This window comes from Phragmites australis, chromosome 11 (genome assembly GCF_958298935.1).
Source record: "Phragmites australis chromosome 11, lpPhrAust1.1, whole genome shotgun sequence".
Classification (NCBI taxonomy): domain Eukaryota; kingdom Viridiplantae; phylum Streptophyta; class Magnoliopsida; order Poales; family Poaceae; genus Phragmites; species Phragmites australis.
The window spans coordinates 19,402,719-19,417,435 of NC_084931.1; the positions used below are offsets into that span (position 1 = coordinate 19,402,719).

Genomic DNA, 14,717 nt, shown 5'->3' on the forward strand with positions numbered 1-14,717 from the left:
GGCCTCCCCTCGAGCAATCGAGGTTGGGGTGAATACGCTCCTAGAACCCCAACCCATCCCGGCATGCTAACCCGGAGGACAGTCTCATCATCGTCTCCGACATCATCACGAGCTGCGCGCTCTCCTCAAGCGAGACGAATCGCGTTATGGAGTTTCCGATTTTAGTTTAATTTTCTGAGCTCAGTGCCTCCACCAAGCTGCCGACTGAAGATGACTAGGTTAATTAATTTAGGTTCTTAATTTAATCTAGCATCGCATCAAATATCGAACATGCGCGCGCGCAAACGCACATGGAGATTTATATTCTCTTGTTAATTTGCATGTGAACCACGTGATGTGATACTCGCACCAACCGCATGATTACACGAGAATGAAAATGTGACGCCACTGCAATCAATCATACAAGGATTTGTTTTACTTTTAACGGGAGCTAAACTGTTTCTAGTGAAATTTCTACATTCTCTTGGGTCCTATTTGTCTCTAGAGTAAGTCGGGTGCAAATCAGAAGTTGCAGTGGCTCATCATTAACAATTACATACTCCAGCAGAGGCTATATCCGGCCCAAGACCCGCATCCATGTCGGATGCCACTCGGCGTGAGGCCGGATGCGGTCTCCAGCGGAGTCCGTTCCGAGTTGAATAGTATTATGGGGAGAGGTCCGGCGATGTTATGCACATTGAGAAGAACGTGTGTGATAGCTTGATGAGTACGTTACTAGACATACCTAGCAAAATAAAGGATACACTCCAAGCACAAAAGGACATGATATGTTTGAAATTCAGACATAATCTACATCCCGAAGATATGGAAGAAGGAAACAAATATCTTAACCCCGCTAGCTACAATCTGAGCAAGACGGAGAAAATTACAATGTGCAAGTGCTTGCATGGAATTGTTTTATTCGGTTACTCCGTCAACATAAAGAGACTAGTAAACATGAATGACTTGAAATTAACTGGCATGAAGTCTCGCGATTGTCATGTGATGATGACACATATGCTTCCAATTGCAATTAGAGGTATTCTATCGTCGAAGGTCCGAAACCCAATCATAAAGTTGTGTTCATTCTTCAATGCGATATCACATAAGCCTATCAATCCAACCAAGCTAGATAAGCTGCAGGAAGACATGGTCGAGACTCTATCCCAGCTTGAGGCATTATTCCCTCCATCGTTTTTTGATATCATGGTGCATCTCATTGTTCACATTGTGAAAGAGATACGGATTCTTAGCCCTATGTTTCTGCATCGGATGTACACTTTCGAGAGGTTCATGTGAGTTTTGAAGAAATATGTTTGTAACCGAAATCGACCGGAAGGCTAATGGCCGAGGGCTAGGGAACCGAGGGGGTCATTGATTTCTGCGTTGACTACATGAATCTCAAATCAATTGGTGTTCCTGTATCTCGCCATGAGGGGAGGCTACATGGGAAAGGGATGATAGGTGCAAACTCATTCAGCACTGATGACTCCGTTTCATTCACACAAGCACATTTCACGGTTCTGCAATAATTAGTTGTAGTGGACCCATATGTCTAAGAACACCAGACCATGCTACGCACCAGAAACCCAGGGAAGTCTGATGTTTGGATCGCACGAGAGCACTAGGATCATTTTGGTGCCTGGTTATGTAGACAAGTGATGGATAAGCAGATAGAGTGTGCTCAGTTGAATATGTTGGCTCACTGACCATCAACTACAATCCTCACATTCTAAGGTTATGACATAAATGGATATATATTTTGTACGAGAGCTCAGGATAATAAGGGCGCCAACTAAAATAGCGGTGTCCATATAGATGCCTATGATTGTAATGGAAATAGGGAGACCTACTACGGTTTTGTGGAGGAGATCTGGGAGCTCGACTATGGAGTGTTAAAGGTTCCTCTTTTCCGGTGCTAATAGGTCAGACTCCCAGGGGTGTGAAGATCGACAAGTACGGTATGACTACAGTGGACCAAAACCTCGTTGGATACAGAGAAGAACTATTCGTACTTACGAATGATGTTATGCAAGTCTTCTATATAAAGGACCCAGACCCGACTAACGAGGATGAGCGACACGTGATTCTTCAAGGAAAAAGAAGGATTATCAGAGTGGAGAATGTTGTTGATGAGAAAGACTACAATCAATTCGACACGCTACCTCCTTTCGGAGAGGACGTCGACCTAGATCCAATGGAAGACACCAACAAACCTCCCTATGTACGCCGTGATCATAATGAAGGGTGAATCATTAATCCAAAGTAGCTAAATTGTATTAATTACTATGTATAAATTTGTTTTAGATACAATTATACATCACTTATGTTATGGAAGCTTAAATTTGTAATTTAAATAATATGCATTAGGATTTTAGGTTAACATAATACTAATAAATACAGATAGTAAAAAATTAATCTAAAACAATCGAGTAGCGCAGCAGTGTAGCATATTTTTCTTGGGGCAACTCGTGGGCTCGAGTCTCGGCGACGTGTAGCCAAAACAAATTTTTTGCACCCCATGCCACTGCAATGAAAGGGGTTTCACTGCCGGTGGACTATTTGGGCCGGTAGTGAAATATAAATTAGGATTTTAGGTTATTAAAATGTTAATAACATATATAGTACATACTCAATCAAAACCATTCGAGTAGCCAAATCATTTTTTTGCTCCCCGCACCTGCAGTAAAAGGGGCTTCACTGCCGGTGCGCATATTTGACCTACATTGAAACCCCTTTCACTGCTGGTTGTCCTATTAACCCGGCAGTGAACATCACCTTTAACTGCCTGTGGACTTCTTCAGCCGACAGTGAAAGTCCTCCCCCTATAATACTGCTCGACGCCTCGCGCCCTCTGACACTTAAAAAAATTCCCTTCTTCGTGCCCTCACCGACGTCAGCATCCCCGTCCTTGTCCCGGAGCCCTGGCTTCCTCGTCTCGGAGCCCCGACGTCCCTGAAGCCTGTCGTCCCCATCCCTAGAGCCTCAGCCTCCCCGTCTCGGAGCTCCGCCGTTCCCAGAGCCCCGTCATCCTCTCCTTCTCCACTCCCAAGGTTAGTGACGAGTGACTGTAAATCCTGATACCAATACCCTTCCAAATCATCGAATGAGTTTCACATGCTTTCAGTCACAATATACAGTTACATGCATTGGAGCACAGAGTGTTGCCATGGCACATGTGTATAATAATGCCAACTGTTTCTTCGATGCATTAGATTTAAAATTATGATCAAGCCCTTGCAAATGGGTAAGCTTTTTTGTGCATGTATGCACTACACTCTTTTTTTATGGCAGTCAATCAAGCAGTAATGCACTCTATAAGTTATTTATGGATTCTCACTTAAATCGTAACAATAGTGCAACACAAAAATGACCCTACCAGCTCATACAAATGGACCCCATTAGACAATATTAAAAAACATGATAGGGCAAACATGTGTTGGAACTATATGGCTGCAGATAAATGCAATGGATTATCAAATAGAACTTACCATCTCACTTCCATAATATTGCATAATGTTTGGGTGTGAGAGTTGCCTAAGCATATCTATTTCCTATCAATACCAAAATTAAATCATGTTGGTCAGACAATCAAACAAAAGATACATAATTGTGCTATTAGTGAGATGGCAATCAAGCCAACTTATGCAGTTGCTTAGGACATGACAGGAAAGGAACTTCAATCAACTAGTTTACATGTTTTTTAAGTTCACCTTGTCCTATCATGGCATATTGGTAACCTTCTTATGATGTTAAATCAACTCAAGTTGGACCAGATGCTAAGTTGAGCATGCGAATGTGAATTGTAGGGTGAATAGATGAACCTCTATGCTCATTGAAAACTCAACCATTGAAAACTGCACTATTTTCTTAGTTATTTTATTTTTTGCAAATGATGAAATTGAAGAACTATTTACCATACATATGACTGCAAAGCTCGACTGGGATGGTTATTACATATGCACCTTGCACGTCTTTTCACTATCCCAGTTGAGCTTACAGTCGTATATAATTATCTCCCCAATCTGATGCAGACCCTTCAAATAATAGACTCTTAGTTGGATGGTGATTGCATATGATGTTGGTGACTATTTTAAAAATAGTGGCGATGATGATATGGCTCAAGGTCGTATTTCTTTATTACTTCTTTATTACTTCTAGGACTTTAGTACTGATTACATGTTTGAAGAGCATTCTTCTCAAGTCAGCATTTATGTGTCAGTCATACTAGTTCAGAGAGCGGCTTTTCTCAAGATAAGTTGGACTTAAAAGAAAACTCTTGAGGTCAACCTCAGATAGGGCGTCCAGCTCGTCTTGAGAGAAGCTTCTCTCTGAACTAGTAGGACTGGCACATAAATGCTGACTTGAGAAGAATGCTTTCTCTCTGAACAGGTAATCAGTACTGAAGTCCTAATAATGCCATTTGCTAGAGCCACTATTCCTAATAGTTTTTTTTTTGCAAGAACATTCTTTGGTGTTAGTGTGGTTTTTAATATATCATTTTTGCATATTCTCTGAAATTTAGGACTGCTGTGACATGGTATGTTGTTCATCATGGTCAGTAAGGTGGAGTGTTCTCCAATTGTGAGCAATGCCACGCACAAGTTAATAGATTAAAAGGAGCATGTTACAAAGGATACAGGTCCAAACACGAAGCTTTTGCGGCATACAACAGTCAAGTTATCCAAGCCAAGCTGAAATTGGCTAACTTCGAAAATAAGAAGAAGTGTGATTTCACGTGTAAAGATCTCATAATCCTAGTTTTGGTTGTAATCATTATTATTTTGCTATGTAAGATGATGTGACTTGTAAGATCAATATGTCAATTGTCAGTACCTTTATGCCTATTTTGCTATGTAAGATGTGACTTTTTTTGTTAAATGTGTTCGTAACGTACTCATTTATAATATTATATGTGTATGTATTCTATCTATCGATTTCTTCATGGTTGTCTCACTCCTTCGACATCCTCCCTCCCTCCCTCATCGGCTTTATCTTTATCTCCCTCCTTCCTCTGCTCTTTATATGTAGAATACTCAACCACTCGTCTCATCGTATGCAGAATTCTCAAGAAGGGATGGCATCACTAACCACCGATCCAGCCTAGGTGCTAGAAGGAGATGTAGTGCCACCGTCAAACATTGAAGAAGGTAGCTCAAGCCACTACCTTAACCTGGAACAAACAGACGCCTATGGAGGCGATGAGCTAGTTCATAAGTAGATGAATGCATCTATTCTACATATTATCGTATAGGTTCCTAATAGTTTTTTTGTTTATGCACAGATGCTTGATGCTCCGGAGGGTCACGACAACGAGCAATACCAGGAGTGGCATCGTGTCCGAGGTCTCTCAAAGATTCCTACGGGACGATTTGTGATCACAGAGGTCTCACCAGCAGGGAAGCCAACTGCACCAAAGAGAGTTCTGGGGCCCTCCAAGTCAGTCTGTGGGATTGCTGTTAAGGATCACGTGCTCATCAGCTACAGATTGTGGACTAGCGAACGTGGTGATCCGCACGTGGTTCCTGATTCGATCAAGAATGACATCTTGTGGCCCAAGATATTAGAGAAGTTCGACTTCCCTGAAGGGATAGATATGGAAGGAGTTAAACATAAGACGCTAATGATCATAGGCCTTTCATTTAAGAATTGGAAGGACACATTGAACAGAATGTATGTGCAAAAAGGTACAATACCAAATTTCCACAAGTGACTGCAACTGGAAGATCATTGGCAAGCCTTTGCGGACTACAAGTAATCGGAAGAAGCACAGAGGTTGAGTGAGGTGAACAAAGCGAACTCAAAGAAGAACCTCTACCCCCACAAAGTCAGGATTCATGGGTACGTGAGGAAAGAACGAGAGTGGCAACAACAATTAGATCAACTACAAGAGAGAGGTGTCACGCCTAAGACGGAGGGCTGGAGCGATCGATCTATGCACTTCCTTCTTGGGAGGGGTGCTTCTTACTCGGCTGATGGAAGCTTATGCTTTTCGAACTCCAAAGACCAAGAAGTGACACAAACTCTTGTAAAAAAGCTTGCGGAAGCCCATGAGTAGTCTGCAAAGGCTCTTTCAAGCCAGACAGTGATAGGGATGAGCTCACCTTGGACCTGTAAAACATGGAGCACGGTGGTAGCACTCGAGGTGTTGGGGTGATGGGTTGGAAATATAGATTCCCAGACAACGTTGACAGTTACAAGAGTCAAAAGATATCCCAAGCAGAGCGAGAGGCAAAACAAGTTAGGATGATGCAAATGCTTGAACAAGCGCTACAACAAGAGATGGAACAAACAGATGAAAAGATAGCACAAGCGGTACAACAAGCCCTCATACGTGAACGATGCACCACTGTGAGTGATCGGGAACGGCCTGCAACGTCTCCTAATGTTGCGTGCTCCAGCCCCGGTGCTCGTTGGAGTAGCTGTTCATCCACGGGAGTTCTAGGAGCTAACCCCATCACTTATCCTGTGGACCTCATCACAGCACGGACACCGTGTGAACTGCACATTGGTGCTAGGAACATTACCATCAAGGTGAATTCCGGCGTGGCTTATCCTCGCGGCTCCCATGAACATTTGCACAGACGTCCGATATCGGAGGGCTATGCCATGGTTGAAGTAGACGAGGCAGTTGACTAGTACCGTCATGTTGAGGTGGACTACCCGACAGAGGAGGGGGTGAACATTGTTGGAGAGAACGAGAACATATTCATCGCATAGGGGAAGACCTACATAGTGTTTTCACCAGGGACAGCTACCGAGAATCTCTACTCTCCACTATGCCCCAGGCCGCCATCACCTCAAAGATCTCCCTCTCCTCAGCCATCTCCCAAAAGAAGTCCACCTCCTCAGCCATCTCCTCGAAGAAGTCCACCGCTCAAGAAGCTAGCACCATCAACAAGCCAGCCATCAGCTCGGAAAACAAGATCAGATTCTGCAAGATCCAAGCAGACGATATCATCTAAGAAGACAGTGGTATCTAAGAAGTTGGCGGAACCCAAGGATGTCTATTCACTTACTACTAAGGAAACTAATAAGATTATGAACGCTAGTGTCACAGCTCATTTTCATCCTCCACCACCTCCACCGAAACCTGTTGTGCCCGAAGATACCATGAAATTTTTCATGAATATGGCCAAATTTAAACAGACGAGAGCGACTTCAAGTAAGCCGCCGAGTGACTACGAACGTATCAGTAAGAAGCAGGTCAAGAGCAAATCAGCTCCAATCGTTCAGGATGCACCAAGCATTGGGGACTTCTTGACTACTTCTGGACTATCAGTAGAAGAACTAGCACGACTTATTATGGGAGCGGATATTACAAAGTTGGATGTTACATGACTGTTTGAGTTTACCAAACCTTTGGTCAAACCAGATATAGAAAGAAACCTTACAACTCAAATGTACCGATTACGTGAGTGGTACTTGGAGCAATCCAGGCAGGGTTTGCAGGCGTTCCACGTAAGATACACAGATGAATATTTCCTCATGGGGATGGCTCCTTCTAGGTGTATTTCAAGGACTTGTATGAACTGTACAAGGAAGATGCCCTCGATGTGGCTATAGTCAAAGTGTGGACTCTGTAAGTGACTTATGCATATAAATCACGTTATATGATCTTTGTACCTTGAAATTGCATAGCTAACTTCTCTATTTTGTATAATGGAGAACCGCACATGCAGACAATAATTTGATCATAAAGTAGGATTCATCGATCCTGGGCTTGTGAACGAGACACTTGTAAGGGATAGTCCATATTTCACCGAGAATTATATATTGAAGTGTCTGCTTTACCATAAATACTAGAAATTCATACTCTTACCCTACAGATATGAGTACGTGTTTGCACGCCTAGGCATTGTGATTTTATGGGTAACTCAATTCTAGTACTAATTTGCTATGATCACTAAATATTCCTGCAACTTTCATTGGATTCTCCTTGTCATCCACCCAGACTTAAGCAAGACCATTGTCTTGGACTCACAAAAGAGAGCTCAGATGACTTACCAAAAACTCGATCATTTCATTGTCTCGACGATTGTATCTAAGTTTAATTAGTATTTATATTCACGTACAGGGTGTACACAAGATATCGAAAAAGAGTGTTATTCATTTTCCATTCAGGAAGGAGTATAATGTAAAAACTGACTTTCCGGTATGCATGGAATATTTATGTCTTTCATTTCCTATTGAATAAAAAGATTCAATTCGTTCCACTGATGAATCATTTCCTCTTGAAGTGTATGAGGCAGCCACCCGGTAAGAATCTCTACGCGTTTTACGTTCTAACTTTTATGCACGGATTTAGCTCGTGGACGGAGATGCTATCAGGTTCAATGATCTTAAGGTACGAAATAACATATCGATGTCTTGTTTTCAATTTCTACACGTGTTCAAGGACTAATTCTTTCGATTCTTCAAACGTAGTTATCCAAACTACGCACAAAAGAGTTACAACCTGTAGAAATAAATGCCCTTCAAGAACAGATCGCCGGGTTTTTCATAGACCATGTTATCAACCCAAACGGCTAACTGATCATGTCGTCGAGCAGTGACAAACCTTTAGATTACACCGTACCTTCTAGTACAAAGGATGCGACAAGAAGGAAGTCTACCAGAGGGTTAGACTGCTTATATATCACCAAATGACACCATTTTAATGAAGGATATTAATTACTATGTATTAATATAGGACATGAATTACTATGTATTAATGAAGGTGTATTTTGGAGTTGGTACCGGCGAACGATTCTTTGACAGAATAGCCTTCCAACGATGATGCGAAGGAGGAGCTAGAAGCCGTGGCTTGTCAGTATGCCCAAGAGGAGGAGGATGAGAGGCTGGCCCATGAGTTGTGCACTGTGGAGGAAAAAGAAGCAGTGTCCCATAAGCGTGTCCAGGAGGACGAGGATGAGAGGGTGGCCCGTCAGTGCGCTACGAAGGAGGCCGAATGCTCAAAATGTAGCATTCAGGAGTCGATCTTCGATGTCTTTGACACGTCGGTGAGCCTGGAGCTTAGGCGACGCTACTGTCGGTCTGGCGTGGCTGGGTCCTCCGCTCCACCACCGTCGCCCCCCAGCGTCCCCGCACATATACACGCCGTCAGCCGTCCGTGCGGAGATGCGGTCCTCATCGCGGGAAAGGTAGAGGAATACTGGACTAGCTCAACTCGACCGACTTTTCGGGGGTGACCTGTGAGACATATTATGTATATATGTGTGATATGAATTACTATGTATTAATGAATGTGTCTTTATTATTGATTTACATTACATGTGTCATTGTATGCATGCATTGAGTGGGAGAAAGACGGAGAGATCGAGGATAGAGAGGGAGGACAGGGCCGGAGTAGAAGGGGGAAGGCGTAACATTACTGGTTGAAACCACCAACTGACAGTGATACCTTGGGAATCACTGCCGATCGAATCCTTTAGCCGGCAGTGATAACCCCTTTCACTGCCAGTCTACGGAGCCGGTAGTGATAGTCCCCAACTATCACTGCCCGTTACCCACTACCGGCTCCAAAACTGGCAGTGAAGGGGGTTTTGGAGCCGGTAGTGATATACTATTCTACAATAGCACCCAACCTGAAACCCGAAGTATCAAACCCAATCAACCCTGAAATTAATACCATGTGTAAAACCATCCCTTGCCCCAGCGAGGACCTGAAACCTGATTTGATTGGACGACGCCGTCCTTCTCAACTTGAGCAAGAGGTGATGACGGTATCTCAACGGGTTGCGACCTTTTTCCCGGCAAGTGAGCGGCAACAATGCCATCTAAGTGGGTTGTGGCTATTTTCATGGTAATCAAGCATTGATGGTGGCTGATTGGCGCGTTGCGGACGTTTTTGCGTCAAGCAATTCACCAATGCCATAGGCCTGTGATCCTTGCCTCCTTCGGCTCAGCGCCGATGGTCGCAGGGATATAGTGGGGGTTGGGTCGCTGGCTATGCCTAATCATGGGTAGCCTGACCCAGTAAGCCTGACCTGACCTGTCCTAAAAAAGCGCAACGTGGTCTGGTCCGACCAGTGCACCAAGCCGGGCTCGAGCTTAACTTCGTAGCCCGCAAATTTTTTGGGGCCGAGCTCCGGCTTCAAAAATAGACCTGAAACCCCAAAAACCCAAAAAACCTGAGAAACCCAAAAAAGCCTGAGCCCACTCCGAAAAGATTGATATCGAGTCAAGCTTGGGTCTAGAAAGCCCAGCCTAGCACCAGGCTCAATCTTGTGGTTTACCAATCAGGCTTTTCAAAGCCTGGCCCGGGTCTGGAAGAGCGGCGACTGGCCTTGTTGAGCCAAGGGAAAACTTGTCTTTTCACATACAAAAACAGGGAGAAGAAATGAAAATAGAATAAAATAGGTTGAGTGGCAGAGAATCAAATAAGTGCATGTTTCAGAATTATTTTGACAGAGAATCATAATGTGGAAGGATTCAGATCCTCTGACTTCACTCATATGTGAAGTGAGTGACTTCAAGTGGATCCGACCTATTGGGTCACATATGAACAGTTCATGTCCAGTGACACAGTATTCGGTAAACAGTAAATCACGCTACAGTAGTTCTGAACAGTACATATACTACAGTAGCCAATTGTAAACACTGTTCACAGAGACTCAGTTTACTGTGTACCTCTGCCTTCAGCATTAGAGGATCTCAATCCAACGTGGAAGCCACGCGGTTGGGATGTAAAAGTACAATCTTCTCCAAACCAACCCCCTCTCCTCTCCAAGAAGCAGAGCCTCCCAAATCTGCCATGGTCGCCTACCACCACCTCCTCCTCCTTCTCGCCGTCGCTGCGGCGGGCGCCGTCTCCACCTACGCGAAGCCCACAGCGTACGTGGCGCTGGCGGAGTTCGACTTCCCCCCGGGCATCCTCCCCAAGGGCGTCGTCGCCTACACCCTCGACAACGCCACGGGCGCCTTCACCGCCACCCTCGACGCCTCCGCCTCCGGCACCGGCTCCTCCACCTGCGAGTTCTCCATCAAGGGTTCCTACTCGCTCCGCTACCAGACCAAGATCACGGGCAACATCGCCCCCAACCACCTCACCAACCTCCAGGGCGTCTCCGTCAAGGTCCTCTTCTTCTGGCTCAACATCATCGAGGTTAGCCGGAAAGGAGAAAACCTCGAGTTCTCCGTCGGCATCGCCTCCGCGGACTTCGGGATCGACGAATTCCTCGAGTGCCCCACCTGCGGCTGCGGGTTCGACTGCAACGACCTGCCGCTGATGCTGCGCAAGCCAGGGGCCGGGACCGCGAAGCTGCGCCTTCGAGGTGCGTTCTAGAATTCGACCACCCGTTTCTTGGAGGATGAATGGTACTGCTTCTGTAAGGTACTACTAGTGCTGTATGTCTTGCTAGATGGGTTAATAAAGAGAGGAAAGGTCCCAACTTTTAGATGGGGACGGGATAGCAAGTTCAGAACTCGATTTCACGTTTCATGTACTATTTCAGACAGTTTAGAGAGAACCAGAGAAGCAATTAAGATCTAAAGTTTAGTTTACATCCCTTCCCTGTTGGAAATTATGTTGTTTACCTTGTGATTTCTGCCACATGTGGATGAATGGCACGATGAGTTTGCGCTGCTGTGGTAATTCAATCCCATGGCAATGGATGATGTGCTTTAATTATCTGTTGTGGTAGGTAGTTGAAGGCTTCATTATTCTGCCATTTCTAGGAGAAACGAAGTCTTTGGTCTCAAACTGTTGAGAGAGAGCTTAAATCACTATTGTTCTTAAATTGATTTCAGAAGGAATTAGATTTTACGGAATTGCTACATTTTTTCCCCTGAAAAGAAAGAATAGCTGCATAGTTTTGAAACTGCAAACATGTTATGCTCCAAGGTTTACTTTGTTTCTAGTTGGAAAATAGTTATGAGAAAGAGAATAAAACAATCTTTAGATGTGTCTGTAAGCCTTATCTACCGCATACAATCACCAAGAACTTATTCTAAGTACAAAACAGTACTACCTCTCCATTTCAAAATACATAGATAATTCCCCACATGCCACTGCATCTTGGCGAAAGTTACTAGTGTGGCATGTCTTGGATGGGTTAATAAAGAAAGGAAAAGGTCCTAGCTTTTAGATGGTAGCGAGTTCAGAACTTGATTTCATGTTTCATGTACTGTTTCAGACAGTTTAGGGAGAGCTTAGGGAAGCAATTAATATCTACGGAAGTTTCTAATGTAAAAGTCACCTTTTGGCAATTATGTTGTTTACCTTGTGATGTCCCACATGTGGATGGATGACAGAATGAGTTTGTGAAGTTGTGGTAGTTGAATCCCATGGCTATGGGTGGTGTGCTTTAATTATCTGTTGTGGCAGTTGGTTGAAGGCTTCATTAGTCTGCCATTTCTAGGAGAAATGAAGGCTTCATTGGTGTGCTTAAATCAGTAATGTTCATTACGAACTAGATTTTAAGGAATGTATTCCTGAAATAAATAAGAAGAATAGCTTCAAAATTTCCAAACTGCAAAAAATGTCTAACTTTTTCAGAGGTTTGTTTTGTTTCCTAGTTAGAACAGTGATGAAAAAGGGAATATAACATTCTTTAGATGTCTCTTGAGCCTTGTCCACTAGTCACAATCACCAAGAACTTATTCTAAGTACAAAACAGTTTGTAGATATGTGTTTGACCTTGATGTAATTTCTGCTAGTCTCGAGCTAGTTAACTATAATCACTTGGTGATGTTTCTAGTTCCTAATCAGTTCTCTTTTTAGACTTCCTAGAGAGATTGTCTGGTTGTGCGATTTAGATTAGTGCTGAACCTTCAGGTTTTGACACTTAAAAGCATCATTGGCTAGGATCCTTTCATATTGCTATACTTTCCTCTTTTGTGAGTGCTTTTGTTTTGGCAAAAAGGTACGGTTGGTTCTCGTATTCATCCTTAAGGTTTGGCAATTGACTGTAATGTGTACTTAATGGAACTCGAACTAGTGTGGGTGCCATACCAGGTGTTGGCTTGTGATTTTTTTTTTGGCAGAGAACATAAGAAGAAAATGGATTTCTTAGTATGTTTCCTTTTTTTAACTCATATTTCTTCGTACGTGAATCCATGGGTTTTTCTCCCGTTTGATAAAAAACATTAAGCTAGAAGGCAGTCATGTACTGATGAGTTCTTGTGGAACCAAGACTGAACTTATTTGGCCAACACAAAAGTAACTGAAGATCACAAAGATTGAAAGCTGATCACAATTACCAGTAGGAAAATTAATTGAGCAAAAGAATGTGATTTGTTCGAAAATTAGAGAAGTTCAGTAAACATGGAATTGCAACCAACAACAGAGCATGATCAATCACAATCCCAAAGAAATCATCAAAGTATAAAAGGGCAGTCACACAGAAAACTTATCTTGTCCAAGATTTAAAAATTTACGCCCGTTGTTAGATTTCAATTGTTTCTAATGCTATTTAACCTTTTCCTACTAGATGTCTAGATCATGTTTTCCTTTATTCACCTCTAAGACGGTGCAATGCTCATGTGGGGCTGTTCTCTGGCAACAGTTTTCATTTTGTAAAAATACGCAAAACAAAATGAAAACTCATTTGTTGTGGCTAAATCGGCATATGCCAGTACAACATAGGTAAATGTCAGTGAAATTCAAGTTTCAATAATTTTAGGCTAGCTGTATAGTGAGATTCAAGTATCAGCAGTTTTTTCAGTCTGGCAACTGATACAGCTAACAGGATGACTGAATTGTTTCTGTAACAATTATACATGAAAGAGGCTTACTCCATAGTAAAACTGAAATATTAAGAGAGCTTTTCTTCATAATTATGTTGATAAATTATTATTATCATTGGAGGGAGACATTATTGCTTTCTTCTGTTCCATATGTTTGCATTGTTGAGATTTAGGCTAGGCTTTGCAGCAAAATTGTGAACTTGGTCTTTCAATACTTACCATCATTGTTGAGATGTAGGCTACGATTTACAAATTCATCTTGTGCTGTTATCTGCAAGGTTGAAATTCTTCAAGCCACAAGAGTTGACAAATCAAACTCTAAACTAAGTGAACTGGTTAGAGATAAGAGGCAGATTCCGCAGAACAGATTCACAGTTAACAAAAGATGCCACTCCATTGTCATAGGTGTAAACAAACAACACGGAACACATTTTTTAGTAGAGAAGCTGGAGTAGTGTCTTTTGTGGTTGTGGAAAGTTCATTTTTTTCCATCCTGGATACAAACTGGACAGTGGATTGGAAAGTTGAGTACTGTTATTAGTGTAGTTCTGCATTCACTGTTGTTGATTTTGCACATCAAATGAACACATGAAGACTCGGAAGAGATTATAGATGTATCTTGCAAATTATAGGTCAGAATTCTCATCTCGTTCCCGGCAGAAGGTGAAATGGTTTGAAGTTGCAGCTGGAGAGTATACCATGCAAGCAAGGGTGTGTCACATGTTTAGAAAACTTGTAAATGGTTTCACAAGATTCCGCGCACATTCTGTTAGATGATAATTCCTCCAATCGAGTTGTTGAAATCTTATGAAGTGCTCTGGGCCATGTTTTGAACCCATCAAACTCATATGTATTCCGTGCGAAACAGATTAATTCCTGCAGGAATTACATAGAAATTATCTCCAATGGGCCCTAAACATGTAGCAAGAATCCGAATAATAGGCTGCCATCTTCTGATGTGCATTGATGTGCTAGTAAGTAGTAACATCGTGCCTGTGCCTAAAGCACCAGGGATGATTCACAAGGGTAATAATCTGGAAGCAGTTGCA

At 42.9% G+C, this 14,717-nt stretch overlaps 1 protein-coding gene across 1 annotated transcript; it reads left to right on the top strand.

Moving 5' to 3' along the window:
• The first annotated feature begins 10,637 nt into the window (after positions 1–10,637).
• LOC133885768 (uncharacterized) lies at positions 10,638–11,565 on the top strand. The gene has a single exon (XM_062325513.1). It carries the CDS (start codon positions 10,736–10,738, stop codon positions 11,264–11,266), a length of 531 nt encoding a protein of 176 aa, XP_062181497.1. The 5' UTR covers positions 10,638–10,735; the 3' UTR covers positions 11,267–11,565.
• The last annotated feature ends 3,152 nt before the right edge of the window (positions 11,566–14,717 follow it).

Excerpts from the sequence above, each read along its gene's own strand:
- LOC133885768 (XM_062325513.1), top strand. The coding sequence starts at position 10,736 with ATGGTCGCCTACCACCACCTCCTCCTCCTTCTCGCCGTCGCTGCGGCG.